Source organism: Silene latifolia, chromosome 10, assembly GCF_048544455.1.
Source record: "Silene latifolia isolate original U9 population chromosome 10, ASM4854445v1, whole genome shotgun sequence".
NCBI lineage: Eukaryota > Viridiplantae > Streptophyta > Magnoliopsida > Caryophyllales > Caryophyllaceae > Silene > Silene latifolia.
Window position 1 is genome coordinate 142,044,631 of NC_133535.1, and position 16,327 is coordinate 142,060,957.

Below are 16,327 nucleotides of genomic sequence, written 5' to 3' on the forward strand. Positions count from 1 at the left end.
TGATTGGTAGCTTGAATGTTGCTAGTATTTCTACAAGGTGCATATATATACTAATCCTAGGAGTTTATTTGGGGAAGGAAAAAGGAGCCTATACAAGATTTATGTACTAATTGATTATATACTTTTATCTTTGCTATATTTACTAGGATACAATATTATGGTTAATACGCCCCCGCAAGATGGACGTCGGATGAAGAAGACCAATCTTGTCTCGTAGGTTGAGGAAATGTTGCTTGTGAAGAGGTTTGGTTAGAGCATCAGCGAGTTGATCTTTGCTTGCAACATGTTGGATGCGGATAGCATTGAGTTGAAGTTGTTCCCGAACAAAGTGAAAGGATAGAGCCATATGCTTCATTCTTGAGTGAAAAACCGGATTTTTAGCGTAGAGTGTGGCCGACATGTTGTCACAGTATATGGTTGGTGGCTTGGTAATGTTGAAGTTGAGTTCAGTAAGAAGATTGCGAAGCCAGAGTATCTCAGTGGTGACAGATGCAACTGCACGAAATTCAGCCTCCGTTGTAGATAGGGCAAGGCCACGTTGCTTTTTGGAGGACCAAGATATTGGATTTCGGCCAAGATAAAGGATGTAGCCAGTCGTTGATATGTAGTTATCTTTGTCTCCTGCAAAGTCGGTGTCACAGAATGCATGAAGACAAAGTGGATTGTTGGAATAGAGTTGAATGCCATGATGTTGAGTGCCTTGAAGATAGCGAAGTAGACGTTTTAGAGCGGTCCAGTGCGTGACAGTGGGATGGTGAAGAAATTGGGCAAGGCGATTGACTGTAAAGGCAATATCAGGTCTGGTGAGTGAGAGATATTGTAGACTTCCGACAATAGCTCGATAGTCCTGGTGGTTGTGAATAGGTTTGGTGTTTTCCCGAACGAGAGGTGCTTCTGTTGTTATAGGGGTTGTTATCGGTTTTGCATTAGACATGTTATATTTGGTTAACAAGTCATGTATATATTTAGATTGATTTAAATGGAGTCCTTGTTTATTTGGTATGACTTCTATACCAAGAAAGTAGGATAATGGTCCGAGATCTTTTAAGGAAAAACGTGTAGATAGATTGTTAATAAAGGTTTGTAGATGAGTTGGGTTTGGACCAGTGATAATAATGTCATCAACGTAGATAAGCATGAAAATACGAGTGGTTTTGGTAGTGTAAATAAATAGTGATGAATCTGAGATGGATTGCTTAAAACCGTATTTGATGAGATAGGTTTTAAGTTCGGTATACCAAGCTCGCGGAGCTTGTTTAAGTCCATAAATTGCTTTGGTTAATTTACAGACATAATCAGGTTTGGAACTATCGACAAAGCCTTGTGGTTGACTCATATAGACATTTTCATGTAATGTGCCTTGAAGAAAGACATTGTTGACATCGAGTTGTCTTAAGTGCCATGAGTTACTGACTGCTAGGGATAGAATTAAACGAACGGTAGTTGGTTTTACAACCGGACTGAAGGTTTCGGTGTAGTCAATTCCCGGTCTTTGATGAAATCCTTTGGCGACGAGTCGTGCTTTGTGCTGTTTTAGAGAGCCATCGGGGTTGTATTTGATTCGATAGACCCACTTGCATCCGATAATGTTTTGCGATTGTTGTTTGGGGACTAATGTCCACGTTTGGTTACGTTCAAGTGCGTTGAATTCTTCTTGCATTGCGGTGCGCCATTGAGGAGAAATTAGTGCTTGTTTTACAGTGGTAGGAAGGGAGTTTGATGAGGCGGAAGCATGAGCTAGGTTAGCATATCTAGGATTGGGTTTTCGAATGTTATTGGCTAGGCGAGTGACATGGGGTTGGGCAGGGGGCGGTTGTGAAGCCGTAGTGTGGTCTGAGGGAGGGGGTGTGGTCACGGGAGTTGGAGTGGAGTCCGGGGCAGTGGTAGGTGGTGTGGTAGGGCGATTTTGAGAGGTAGTGGAGGGGTTAGGAGTGAAGTTAGGTGGTGCTATCGAACGGCGAGTGTATACTTGCGTTATGGGGTGGCGTGATCGAGAGGGGGGAGGATGGGTCGAAGTGGGGGGAGGTGAAGGGTTAGGGACGGGTGAGAGGATGGGAATGATTAGAGGACACCAATCATTGGGATTGGTGTTGTCATTGACAGGGGGTTTTGTTTCAAGAAGACGATGATATGGAAATTCGTCTTCAAGAAATTTGACATGTCTCGAAGTGTATATGCGATTGGTTTTTGGTTCGAGACAGTGGAATTCACTTTGAGTAGACGAGTAGCCAACGAAAATGCAAGGAGTTGAGCGATAATCAAGTTTGTGTTTCGTATATGGTCGTAACCATGGGTAGCATAGGCATCCAAAGTTATGAAGTTTTGTATAATTAGGTTGTTTGTTATGTAATTTAAAGTATGGTGTTTGGCCTTGCAATGTTTGCGTTGGAAGGTGATTAATTAGATAAGTAGCGGTGCCAAAAGCGAAGGGCCAAAAAATAGTAGGTAATTTGGCATGAGCTAAAAGAGCTAGACCGGTTTCAACAATGTGACGGTGTCTCCTTTCAGCATATCCATTATGTTCCGGTGTATGCGGTGGAGAGGTAAAATGACTAATTTCATTATCAAGCAACGTGTGAGTTAGCTTTTGGAACTCTCCTCCGTTGTCAGAAAAGAATTGTATTACGGGTTTTTGAAAGTATTTTTCTACTAGTGCTTTGAATCGAAGGAAGACTTGTGTTGTGTCGGATTTGCGTTTTAGTAGAAATAACCATATATATTTACTAAAGTGGTCGACAAATATAACGTAGTACTTATAATGGTCATGAGAGTGAACTGGACTAGTCCACAAATCCGAGTAAATTAATTCTAATGGTGCAGTGGTTCGAAATGACGAGGTTTGAAACGGTAATTTTGTACATTTGCTAATATTGCAAGAATCACAAGACGAGAAATTAGATAATGAAAATTGTAAACTTTTATTAATTTGTCTCATTACATCAAAGGTTGGATGGCCCAATTTATGATGCCATGAGAGGTGAGATGAACCTTTCTTCGTAAAATATGCGATTAGTGACGATGGGCTTAACTCGTAAATGCCTTCTTTAGCTCGGCCCTGGAGTATCGTCGATCCCGTCAATTTGTCCTTAATAAAAAAAAGAATTAGATGAGAAAATAACATACACATTATTATCTTGACATAATTGAGAAATTGATAAAATATTTCTAGAGATTTTTGGAACGTGTAAGACGTTCGTCAGTTTGAGGGATGACAATTGAAAATTACCTATATTTGCAATATCCAGACCCGAACCATCTCCAATAATCAGATCATCAGGACCGAAATATGGGGAGTGAAAGGCTAAAGTATCGAGATCATGGGTGACGTGGTTTGAGGCTCCGCTGTCAAGGAGGTAATTGGGATTAGGGTTGGGATTGGTGTTGGTGGAGGTGGCGGCATGGGCTTGGGGTGGCTGGTGTTGGCGGTTTGGTGGTGCAGGAAAGACGATGGTGGGGAAAAGCTTGCGAAAGAAGGGACAATCAGCAATAACATGCCATACTTGGCGACACCACTGGCATCGGCCTTTAAAGGGTCGTGGGTTAGGGTTTGTGGTGTAGGCAGCGGATTGTTGGGGTGTGGCAGAGGGGTTGTAGGCAGGTGCTTGGTTGGGGTGATGTCGGTGGTTGTGATTAGGGTGGTTCGAATGGTTTTGGCGGTGGTTGCTATAGTAGTTTTGACGATAAGCGGCATTGGCAGTGCGATTAAATATGTCATTGTCGGGTTTTTGTTGTTTGATTAAAAGTTCATGTTGAAGTAGTTTTTCGTGCAGAGCTTCAAACGTAATTGGGTTGTCACGGGCACGAACCGTGTCAATAACGGGTTTGAAGACTTTGTAATCAAGGCCGCGAAGGACCTTGGATATGATGTCTTCGGGGTCGATAATTTTGCCCATTAGAGCAAGTTGGTCTACACAGGCTTTAAAGGTATTCAAATAATCGGTTATCGATTGATCGGAGGTTTTGACAATCGAATCTAGACGGTCTTTTAATTGTAAAATATGAGCACGAGAGGGGTTTGCGTAGGTTTGTGCAAGAATATCCCACGCTTCTTTTGAGGTTTTTGCGCGGATGATAAGGGCTTGGACAGTTGATGAAAGAGTACCCATAAGAGCACCCAGTATCAACCCGTCTTGTTTAAGCCATGTAAAATAAGAAGGGTTGGGTTTTTCGGTTTTGTCATCACCCACAATGGTGGGTGATGGTGCCGGGTTGGATCCATCAAGGAATCCGAGTAAACTAAAACCAAAAAAGATATTAGTTAGTTGAAAATACCAGGATGTGTAATTCATTGGAGTGAGCTTTACACAGTGATTCAGATTCAACGAGGTTAAGGGAGCAGTGGCGTCGTGGGGGTTTGGGACAGACAGTTCCTGGTTGTTTGTCATGGTGGAGGAGGCGGGTTTGGTGGAGATGAAAGTCTGGCGTTTGAAGGAAGGTCGACGGGGTTTGAGGAGGTTTTTGGCGGATCGTGTGCTCGTGGATACCATATGAGAAAGGTAATATGTGTATTGAAATTGAATGAATGTTACGGCTTATGAGGTGCATATATATACTAATCCTAGGAGTTTATTTGAGGAAGGAAAAGGGAGCCTATACAAGATTTATGTACTAATTGATTATATACTTTTATCTTTGCTATATTTACTAGGATACAATATTATGGTTAATACTACGGACAGCGAAAGTAAGGATTATATTTTTAGAAAGAACGAAGATTGTTAGAGCATAAATCTAATTAGAAAAGCTGATGGTTTGAGTCTCATGATTTATACGGTTAATTAGTAACAAACTGTATTGAGGAATCGAATGAACATCATTTCACAAAGTTTATGAGAGGAAAACATAGGTTTATGATAAAAGGTATTGATGAAAGATAACACATACACACTACACTGACCCAAATTCTTAAATGAATCATACCTACTACTCCATATTCTGTAACATTTTGCTCTCTTTCATTTATTAATTTTATAAACTAAGCCTCTTTTTTGTATAACCTTAAACTAAAATAGCAACTATTCTATAAAACCGTCCAAGAAACAGCTTAATATTTTTGGTATTTCTTGCATTGTTCTTCGAGAAGAGGAGGGAGGTCGGGGCTAACAGGGACCAAAGTCTTCCAACACTGATCTTTCACCTCTTTAATCATATTGCAACAAGATGGGCCAAGGACCACACGACCTGAAGCAATCGTGCTCAATATCTCAGTCATACAAGAAGGCGCAGTACTGTAAAAAGTTAGGAAACACTCGTAAAGACCTTTTTGATCCATGAAAACGTCCCCAGAAACTGGACCATGAGAAACTGGTGCATAGGCCCATTGGGCTAGCCCACTTTGGAATGATCCAATTAGAATACATATTATGAGCATGGACAATAGCGACTTTGATGCCTTGATTTCCATTTTCTTTGGCGAAAGGCAAACCGCAGTAGTGTTATTGTTGTTGAAAGGAAGAAAGTTCGATGTTCTTTTTGTGTGTTTTGTTTGAATGAGGTCCTGTTGTGGAGGGTTTTTATAGGTGTGTTTTTTTATCAAATTAGGGAGTTTTTGCTGAAACTTTATTAATCTAATTAATGTTTAATTTAATTTTTGACCATGTAATTAGCTTCAAACATTAGATGTAAGTTGTAACATATACTCTCCCTATTTGAAATTTTTTTTTTCTTTTTTTTTTTTTTTTTGACAAGTCCCTATTTGAATTTTAATTAGTGCATTAGTTGCTTGATTTAAAACTCCCTTTCTTTACAAATTGGGAAGGTAAATGTAATTAATGTACATAAATTGAAGAAGACGTTCAATTTGGGTGTTGTTGACAAGCAGTCTTTCTTCCAGGAACATGAACAATTCAGAATATCACCCAAGTAGCCTTTGTTAGCTCAATCGGCATCCTATCGGTCTTAACAATAATTCGACAACAGCAATAGCGTTACTCCGGTATCTCAACAACACCCATGAATAGCCCGTTAATGGGGTTGGATTTAGCGACGTTATAGACTGTTTATGTTATAGACTGTTTATGGATGACTAGTAGCTAAATTTGAATCTTATGAGGTGCTATTGTAAAATAAAACGAGATGTTAATGATTCGGTTTGATTTATTCTATCATAATCTAGAAAAGAAGCGAGTTTTTGGCACCATTAGAAAGCAGGGTATCAAACTACCAATGCACCATAATTTGTAGCAAAACACGTACAAATTTCAGTATTTTCCAACAATCCATGAATTCTTCTGCAGAAATGAAACATGATAATTATGATATATAATCACAATGATTTTGTATTTGTACTTAAAGAGGGGGAACAAACTATTACAGTACAATATTCATTACTCCGTAATTTGAAAGCTAAACTATGCATAGCCGTAAATTGCTCATATTCCCAATGGAGTAAATTGCAAGTACATTGTGGAAATTGAAGACAAAGAAGCTCATAAACTTAACTACGAAAATTGCCAGAGATTCCGGTTAAGGATAGTTTACATGTTACACCATTTCTGTTTCAGCTTCGACACTTGAGGCGAAGAACACCTTGCACTGAAAACTACAGCAAGAAATCCTTCACTACAATGTCCTTCATCTGTAACCTCTTCTAGGGCTTCGGCTATCTAGAATACGGCATAGAGTTGCCAATGCATCTTGAAATTTACGAATTTTGATGAAGCCTTTTATCATAGAAACTTCATTGGCTGAGAAGTTTGCCTGTTTCATAATCATTTCAACAAGCTTTGTGAGGGTGTCTTCCATAGCTAGCGAACAAAGACCATCTGCAAGCATCATAAATGCAGAAGAATCGGGTATGAAGCCTTTTTCCAGTAGCTCGGTCAAGAAATCAACAGCTTCCCCAATAGGTCCTCCACCAGAACAAAGACCACGAAAGACTATCTTATAAGAAACGGCATCTGGGGGGTCACCCTTGTTAATCATTTCTCTAAATAGCCTAATTGCTTCGTTTGATCTTTTCATTCTAAACAAAGCTTGTATGACAGGATTGTATGCATGCGGGGTTAAAATCATTCCTTTCATCTGGATGCTTCTGAGAAGTCGACTGGCAACCTCAGTTCGCCCCGCCTTACAAAGCCCTTGAATTAAGGTACCATAAGTAACTATATCGGGTTCACAACCATTGGAGGTCATGGTTTGTACTATATCGGCTGCCTTTTTAATATCACCACCACGGCAAAAATGTAAAAGCAAGGAATTATACGTAAATTTGTCGGGTTTTAACCCTTCCATTAACATCTGGTCCATAAGTTCAGCAGCCTCCTCAACCCTCCTATTCTTACTAAGCCCATCAATTAAAGTATTGTAAGTAACCAAATTTCTAGAAATTCCAAGTAATTCCATTTGATCGAAAATCTCCTCTGCGTCTTCAATCCTCCTATTCTTGCAAAGGCCGTCAATGAGGGTATTATACGTCACTACATTTCTTGCACACCCACTTGATTCCATTTCCCTAAGCAATGCCAAAGCTTCATCAATTCTACCTCTAGAACACATGCTGTCTATTAGCATATTGTACGTAAATTCATCGGGCTTGCATCCATCCCTTTTCATCTCCTGGAATAGTTCCATGGCAAGTTTGTGGTGTCTAGACAAGCATAGGCCTTGTATAAGAGAATTGAATGTACAAACATCCGGCAAAACACCCTTGCTTGTAAGAAGACGGACAAACTCAGTGGCTTTTTCAACTTGGTTTTCTTTACACATGGCGCTAATCAAAGTGTTATAGGTAACCGTGTTAGGAGTACAATCCCTCAAAACCATCAACTCAAGCACCTCCATCGCCTCTTCAATCTCACCCATTTTGCACAGCCCTGATATCAACGCGTTGTATGTAAAAACATCCGGATCTAACCCTTCTTCAAGCATAGCATCTAAAACCTCCAAAGCATGTTTAACATGTCCAATCTTAGCCAACCCGTTAATCAAAGTATTAAAAGTAAACTGATCCGGATTAAACCCTTCAGCAGCCATGTCTTGAACAAACCCCAACGCATCCCCAACCCTTCCTTCTTTGCAAAACCCATACACCAAGACATTAATAGTCACATTCGTTGACACACAACCCGCTCCCACCATTTGCTCCCTTACTCTCAATGCACCCTCCGTATTCCCTTCCTCGATATACCCCTGCATAATAGTAGTATACGTTTTCTCATCCGGGGTCAGTCCAACACTCTCCATTTCCTCCATCATCAAAAGCGCAGGCCGAATCTGATGCACTTTACAAAGACCCTTAATCAAAATATTAAATGTCGAAACGTCTTTACTAACTCCACTCTTAACCATCCTATCATGCACATCCTCCACTAACTTCAACTTATTCCCATCAACAAGAACATTCAACAAGTAATTAAAAGTATGAGTACCACACCTCATCCCAAACTCATTCTCCATCAAATCGAGAACGGAAACCGCTTCATCATACAAACCACAACCCACATAAGATTCAATGAAAATCAAGAAAGTACCTTGATTAATCTCACAACCAGATAACTTCATTTCACCTAAAACCCTAATCATAGAATCAAAAGACCCTTCATTTCCAAGCTTCCTTAACATTTCCTCAAAAACAGATAATGTGGGCTTGAAATTGGGTTGTTTAGAAGCCCAATCAAAGACCCATAATGCCATTTCTGCATCATTTTGTTTTCTGAGAGTTTCAATCAATTGCTTTGGAGTGAAATCTGAGGGAAGTTGGTGGGTAGTTAAGGAAGAAGAAGAAGTGGGTTTTGCTAAGGAGAAGGAGATAAAAGAGGGTTTTGAAGGAGGGGGTAGAGAAAGACATGGATAAGGTGTAATGTTAGCAAAGAAAGTTAGTGATGAAGTTGCCATTTTCTTATGTTATAGTACTAAATTCATCAATGAATGAATAAAGTAAGATATAATCAAGGTTTGAATGTTGTAAACTTACCGAGGGAATGAATGACGGATGGTTACCGGAGTTTTGCAGCAGAAGACACACAGAAATGGAGACCATGGACAGTATGGAATATGGATGGACTACGGAGTAGGGAGGAGAGTGGAGACTGTAGTTGGATTGAATTTTTCTTTTCAATCTTTTGGATGACGAGGGAAAGCCGCAGCTAGACCTCGTAAACGGGTCAACCAGATCGGATCTGAATTGGGTCAGGTTACTTTTGGGTTTGCAAATTGCAAGAGTTTGGGTCGCGCCGGCTCATTTTGGATTCGAGTAAACTATTAGCGCATTTTTTTGGATGAAATTGTCTCAATCAACTAAATCGAATCGAATGGAGTGAATCAATCAATCAATGGAATCAATCAATCAATCAATCGATCTCGAATCAATCAATCGAATCAATCAAATCAAAAATAATAATAAAAAGATTATAATAATAATAATAATAATAATAATAATAATAATACTAAATATTATAATAAAAATAATACCAATAATAATAATAATAAATATTATTATAATATTATTCATTAATAATATTATTCATTAATAATAATAATATATTAATATAATCTAATAATAATAATTTAATAAGATATATAAAAAATAAAATAGTAATATAATAATAAATAAAGTAATAATAATAATATATTAGTAATATAAATGATAACATTATTAATAATAATATAATATATTAATAATAATAACTAAAAAATAAAAAATAATATAATAATAATAATAGGTCTAATATAATAACTTATTAATATAATAATATTAAATATAATAATAATAATAATAATAAATATGTGATTAATAATATTAATAATAATGAGTATATTAATAAAATAATAAATATATTATAACTTATTAATATAATAATATTAAATATATTATCAATAATATTAATAATAATGAATATATTAATAAAATAATAAATATAATAATAATAATAATGATGATGATAATAATGAAAATAATAATAATAATAATAATAATAATAATAATAATAATAATAATAAATATATTAAATATAAATATAATAATATAAACAATACGAATTAATTTTTAATAAATATAATAGTAATATAATAAACATAAAAATAATATAATAACAATAATAACAATAACAATAATAATAATAATAATAATAATAATAATAATAATAATAATAACAATAATAATAACAATATTAAATACATTATAAAAAATAATAATAATGATATCAATAAGAATAAAAATAGTAATGTTGAAATAAACTAATATGAACTTAATCAATCAATCAATCAATCAATCAATCAATCAATCAATCGATTCAATCGAATCGATTCAATCAATCAATCGAAATAATCAATCGAATCGAATCGAATGGAGCTGAATCAATCGAATCAACTTATTAGAACTGAAATTAAGTCCAAAAGAACAGGGCCTTACTCCCTCCAAGTTTGATCAATCTTCCCTATTTCTCTTTTGAGCTTATTTTCTTATCTTCCCCTTTCCTTTTTTGATTATCTTTTATTCATTCTTTATTCATCCTCTCTCCTAAAAAGTCAACAATCTCCCTTACTTTATCCTACTTTATTCATTTTTTATTCATTATTCATTCTTTATTATGTTCTCTCTCAACAACTCATACTACTTTATCCATTTTTTTATTATTTTCCTTATTTTTGGTGCAAAAAGCAAAGGGGAGGATTGATCAAACTTGGAGGGAGTATAAGTTATTTCTGGATAATAATCAGCTTGTAACAATAAACATTCGAGTCGGGTCGGGTCAATTTGAGACTAGCCATTTCGGGTTCCGATCAACTCGGGTTTCGAGTTCGATGTCCGGCTATTCGGGTTGGGTCAATTTTTCTAGGCCTAACTCAGTTAAACCTGACAAAATTGAATTGGTTTGAATAACCAGTATTCGGCCAATACACGAACTAAAGACCCAAGTTCAAATTGTCCGACCTTCATGAATGTCTATTGTCAGAAGCTTTGTTATCCTTAAACTAGTTTTGGAGCCCGTAAAAATCACGGGATCGTTAATAATTTATTATTTTAACCAGCTTAAAGTTTATGGAATATAAATGTTTATCTTCCAACAAATATTTAGGCGTTATTTTAAGTTCTATTTATTGATTGAATGGAATATAGTGTTTAGACCGACAAAATAAAATCTCAAAGGTGTTTAAGGTAGACAAGTAGAGATATTGTGATAACACAAGAGATGATAATCGTAGACAAAAATATGTCAATGTGTATAGGTAGTATAAATGAGGAGGAAAGCCAAAAATTCATCATTTAAGAAAAAAGTGATATGTAGCTAAATTAGTAGAATGTATTAATTATTAATAGTGATGGGGCATATTCTGCACCGCTGACCAAGTCAACATAATAGACAAGGTCAAAGATATCCACAGCAAGTCAACGACTTAGACAGCCTAGCCGATACAGCCCATCGGCCTGTCAGCCTGGGTCTCGGCATGGCAACCCGCCAACCGGGGCACATATCCGCGTACTCATATCCAAGAACCCTCCGCCGGCCTGCCATAGGTACATCGGCCGAGGGTAGAACGGTCTTTCCACCTGCTAGCCACTTGGCCACTTGGCCACTACGTGACAAAAGGTGAAAGCCTATAAATACTCCTCAACCTTCATTGAGGAAAGGATCCACAATCTAACCTAAGATACACTATTCATCTGGTATAATCTTCCTTATCTCTCTACAATATATTCTTAGCCGAATAACATACAACTTATACATTTAAGTTCACTGACTTGAGCGTCGGAGTGAGTACGCTTGGCACAAAGCCAAGCCCTCAGTTCGTTCACTGTTGCAGGAGACGCCGAGAGGAACAATTAGGGAAAGAAGGATTCAACCAAAGACATTCTACAAGCTACGAGTGGTAACGAATATCTGCTCTGAAATTACACCCGGAACAATTGGCGCCGTCTGTGGGGATACGCTACTAGAAGCTAGTCACATTTATTCCCAAACAAAAAAAACAAAAACACAAAAAACCCACCCAAAAAGCTAAGATGTCGAATCCGCAAGAGGTATTCGTGACCGACGAAACCGCACTCTACCAAGATGATACCTTCAACAATTCTGGAGTCGTGCAGCCCTCCACCGGCGGAGTAATCCAACCGGAATTCGGGACGCCGACGATACCAGACGCACCGCTGCCCGCCAACCAGGTCACCATCATGGGACAAGTGGTTGACGTAGCAAAACTGAAAATGCTCCTGGACATGATTGGTAGTACGCCTGTTCACACTGTCACGCCGACAGGAGCGGCGGAAACCGTCCAGGAAACCAGGGTCCGAAACGTGACTCCGAGAAATTTGAACGGGGCACTAGGAGAAGCTGACCCAGTCAAGGCGCTGGGGGAGCCCAAAGTGGGCGCGGTGGATCTAAGTCCTTCCCGCACTCGTGGGAGGACAGCGTCCCCGCCGCACGAACGAGGCTTACCCCAAAGAAGCCAGAGGAGTCCGACTCAGCAGAGTCGGAGAAGAAGTCCTTCCCGCTACGAGGAGAGGAGCCGGACTAGGAATGCGAGGAGCCGATCGCCGCGTATCGTTCGACACGCGGTCAGACAGCCCCTCAACACCTACGTCCTAGAAGTCCAGGTACCAACTAAGCTCAAGTTGCCACCCATATCATACAAAGGGGACAGTGATCCAACCGACCACGCCGAGGCTTTCGAGTCTTACATGTCGGTATGGGAGCAGCCCGATGAGGTCTGGTGCCGAGTTTTCCCAACAACTCTGCATGGGATGGCTCAAAGTTGGTACAAGGGGCTTCCCGACGGCTCGGTATACTATTACGCCGACCTAAGGGATGCCTTTCTAGCCCAGTACTCTTGTAATAAGAGGAGGGCCGTGGAGACATCGGACCTCCTAACTATTAAACAGGAGGGAGGCGAGTCTCTACGAAGCTACGTGAAGAGGTTCGACGGCAAGGTCCAGCAGATTCGAGAAATTAATTCCGAATTAGCGGCCTTCGCGCTGATGAAAGGCCTCCCAAGGGGAGACTTAAAGAATGAGCTCATCAAGTGCGGAGGCCTGGGCTTGGACGCCGCTAGGAAGATGGCCGACCAGGCCATCAAGGTAGAGGACTATCACAAGACCTGGGTAGGCCCCAGCGAGGCCGGGCACTCAGAAAAGAAGAGCCACCGGGAGGACAACCCGGATGAAAGACGCCGTGACAATAATGGGTCACGATCCGATGAAAGACGCCGTGACAATAATAGGTCACGACCCGATAAATCTGCCAGGAAGCAGGACTCGACGGGCGTCGGGTGGAGTTCGGGAACGTACCACCAGAGGCGGTATAGTGATAAAACCCCTCTCGTCGTATCAGCCGCCGAGGTCTTCGCCCTGAGCAAAAACGAGGGCCAGAAGTGGGAAAGGCCCCCTAAGCCGAAGAGTGACGGTGACACGAGCCAGTACTGTGAGTACCACGGCCACACCGGCCACTTAACCAACGACTGCCGACATCTGAAGAATGCCATTGAAGAGCTAATCCGGAAGGGGAGCCTTGGCAAGTACGTCGCCAAAGGCCAAAAGACTGACGCCGGCAGTTCAGATAAGAAGTCCGTCTTCGAAAGGATAGGAGTGATCCATGTTGTCATCGGGGGCAATGAGAACGGAGGGTCCGCTCATGGGCACAAACGGCACCTGAACGAGTTATATCAGGCCATCAACTTTGTGCCCAACACAGCGATCCCCGCTGCCAACGTCCCCGATATGACTATCGGAAGGAAAGACTACGCAGGAATCATCGCTCCTCACAGCGACCCACTTGTAGTCAATTTAGACATATCCAACCACTTGGTGAAGAGGTACCTGATTGACACAGGCGCCTACACAAATATCATGTTCAGTGAGTGCTTCCTCAGCCTCGGTCTGAAAGTCAAAGACTTAAGCCCCTGCACCCATCCACTATACAGCTTCTCTGGGGCCGGCTTGGTACCGCTGGGGTCAATCAGACTGCCGACGACGTTCGGCGAAGGGTATGCGGCTAAGAATGTCCTAGCTGAGTTCGTGGTCATTGACGGCTCGTCCGCCTACAACTTTCTCATAGGCCGAGTCACCCTGAGCGAGGCCGACGCAGTGATGTCCATCCGGGCCCTAACACTGATGTATGTCTCGGACCGGGGGGAAGCGCAGAAGCTCGTCTCCAAAGACGAGAAGGACGAGGTAGTCAACGTACAGATAGCCGCCAGAGGATGCAACATGCAATCCCTAAAAGTGGCAAAGAAATCAGAGAGAGGGAAAAGCCCATCCTTACAACAGGAGGGCGACCTCATGGATGTAACTAGCGGTTGACTGGGAAGGTGTGCCTTCAATGAGACGTAGGACGCTGATAATCTCGGGAAAACGTTATGTAGCGGCGGAGGTGTCCAAAACAGCTGTGGGCACCCCGACGCTTGTTTTTATCTAATGAAAAACATTCCAAGTCTCCCATCGAAATGTTCATTTTCCCCAGTCCCTATCAATAACCAGACGTCAACTCACACTGTCATACCGACAAGAGCGGCAGTCTCCGTCAAGAGGTAGGCACCGTCGCAGTCACCCCAAGTAGTAGACGCCACGGCAGTCACCCCAAGAGGTTTGACGCCGTCGCAGTCACTCCAAGTGGTAGACGCCACGACAGTCCCTATCAATAACCAGACGTCAGCTCACACTGTCATACCGACAAGAGCGGCAGTCTCCGTCAAGAGGTAGGCACCGTCGCAGTCACCCCAAGTAGTAGACGCCACGGCAGTCACCCCAAGAGGTTTGACGCCGTCGCAGTCACTCCAAGTGGTAGACGCCACGGCAGTCCCTATCAATAATCAGACGTCAGCTCACACTGTCATACCGACAAGAGCGGCAGTCTCCGTTAAGAGGTAGGCACCGTCGCAGTCACCCCAAGTAGTAGACGCCACGGCAGTCACCCCAAGAGGTTTGACGTCGTCGCAGTCACTCCAAGTGGTAGACGCCACGGCAGTCCCTATCAATAACCAGACGTCAGCTCACACTGTCATACCGACAAGAGCGGCAGTCTTCGCCAAGAGGTTTGACGCCGTCGCAGTCACTCCAAGTGGTAGACGCCACGGCAGTCCCTATCAATAACTAGACGTCAGCTCACACTGTCATACCGACAAGAGCGGCAGTGTCTATCAGTAAACAGACGCCGGCTCACACTGTCACACATCGATAAGAGCGGCAATCACCCTCATAAAGCAAAACACCTCGGCGGTCACAACCAGAGCAGTTGATACTCGCAAGGCGGTCAAAATGCCTTGGAAGCATTGGCACATTCGAGATATGCATTCTAACTGCCTCGGCCATGCCGACGGTAAAAACGAAGGCACTCAATTATTAACGTGAGAGAATAACTCAAACAAAGACGAGAAAAGACCTCGGCCAAGCCAGAGGAAAAGTGAAAACGCTAAGTACAGATTGAGACGCTCAACTATTAGCTCAAGAAAAAGGAATGAGGTAAAGACCTCGGCCAAGCCAGAGACAGAAGAAACGAGCTCTTATTAAAAAAGTTCAAATGAATTACAAGGAATGCAAACGACGACCGTCCCCATAAGGGTAAGCCGAAAGACAACCTACTAAAGTTATACAAAATACAAGGGGACAAAAGGCGAAGGGTTACGGATATCATCCCTACGTCTGCTACTGCTCGCCATCAGCAGCGATAGCAGCATCTTCTTCGATGGGCAATCCAGCGGCTTCTCTAGCAGCCTCAGCCTTAGCCTCGGCCTCCTCAGCCCATGAAGCGTCAACCAATCAGCGAACAGACACGTGTCGGACATACAACCACGGGATGTCAATCGTTGCAACAGTTGAACGTCAATCCATGCAACAGTGACCAAGCGTCTTCAACACGCCCATTCACATCTCTCCGCCTATTCACCTTCCTCAACAAATTCCCAAGCATCTGTTCTCCGCCTGCCACATGATCAACCAAGCCAGATAGCGCCGACCGGGGGCAATCAAAAACCACTGACACTCTCAACCCTGGTCTCGGCCAACGTCATTTTCTTTTCCACATCGGATGCCCTATACACATCCATGTGGAGGGGGGATATGGTACGGCCTAAGAAAAGCCAGGCCGAGGTAGAAGAAGCCGATGCAGAAAATTTTTTCACAGATTACTTGCGCAGAATATACGCTCAGACGTACATCGGAGCCCATACCACGGCATAGACTACGCTGGGGGCAAATTGATGGGGCATATTCTGCACCGCTGACCAAGTCAACATAATAGACAAGGTCAAAGATATCCACAGCAAGTCAACGACTTAGACAGCCTAGGTCTCGGCATGGCAACCCGCCAGCCGGGGCACATATCCGCGTACTCATATCCAAGAACCCTTCGCCGGCCTGCCATAGGTACATCGGCCGAGGGTAGAACGGTCTTTC

At 41.6% G+C, this 16,327-nt stretch overlaps 1 protein-coding gene across 1 annotated transcript; it reads right to left on the reverse strand.

Annotated features, from left to right (window-relative positions):
• Positions 1-6,227: 6,227 nt before the first annotated feature.
• On the reverse strand, positions 6,228-9,070 carry LOC141606089 (uncharacterized). Its single transcript, XM_074425085.1, has one exon. The coding sequence runs from the start codon at positions 8,833-8,835 to the stop codon at positions 6,574-6,576; it is 2,262 nt and encodes a 753-aa protein (XP_074281186.1). The 5' UTR covers positions 8,836-9,070; the 3' UTR covers positions 6,228-6,573.
• Positions 9,071-16,327: the final 7,257 nt, after the last annotated feature.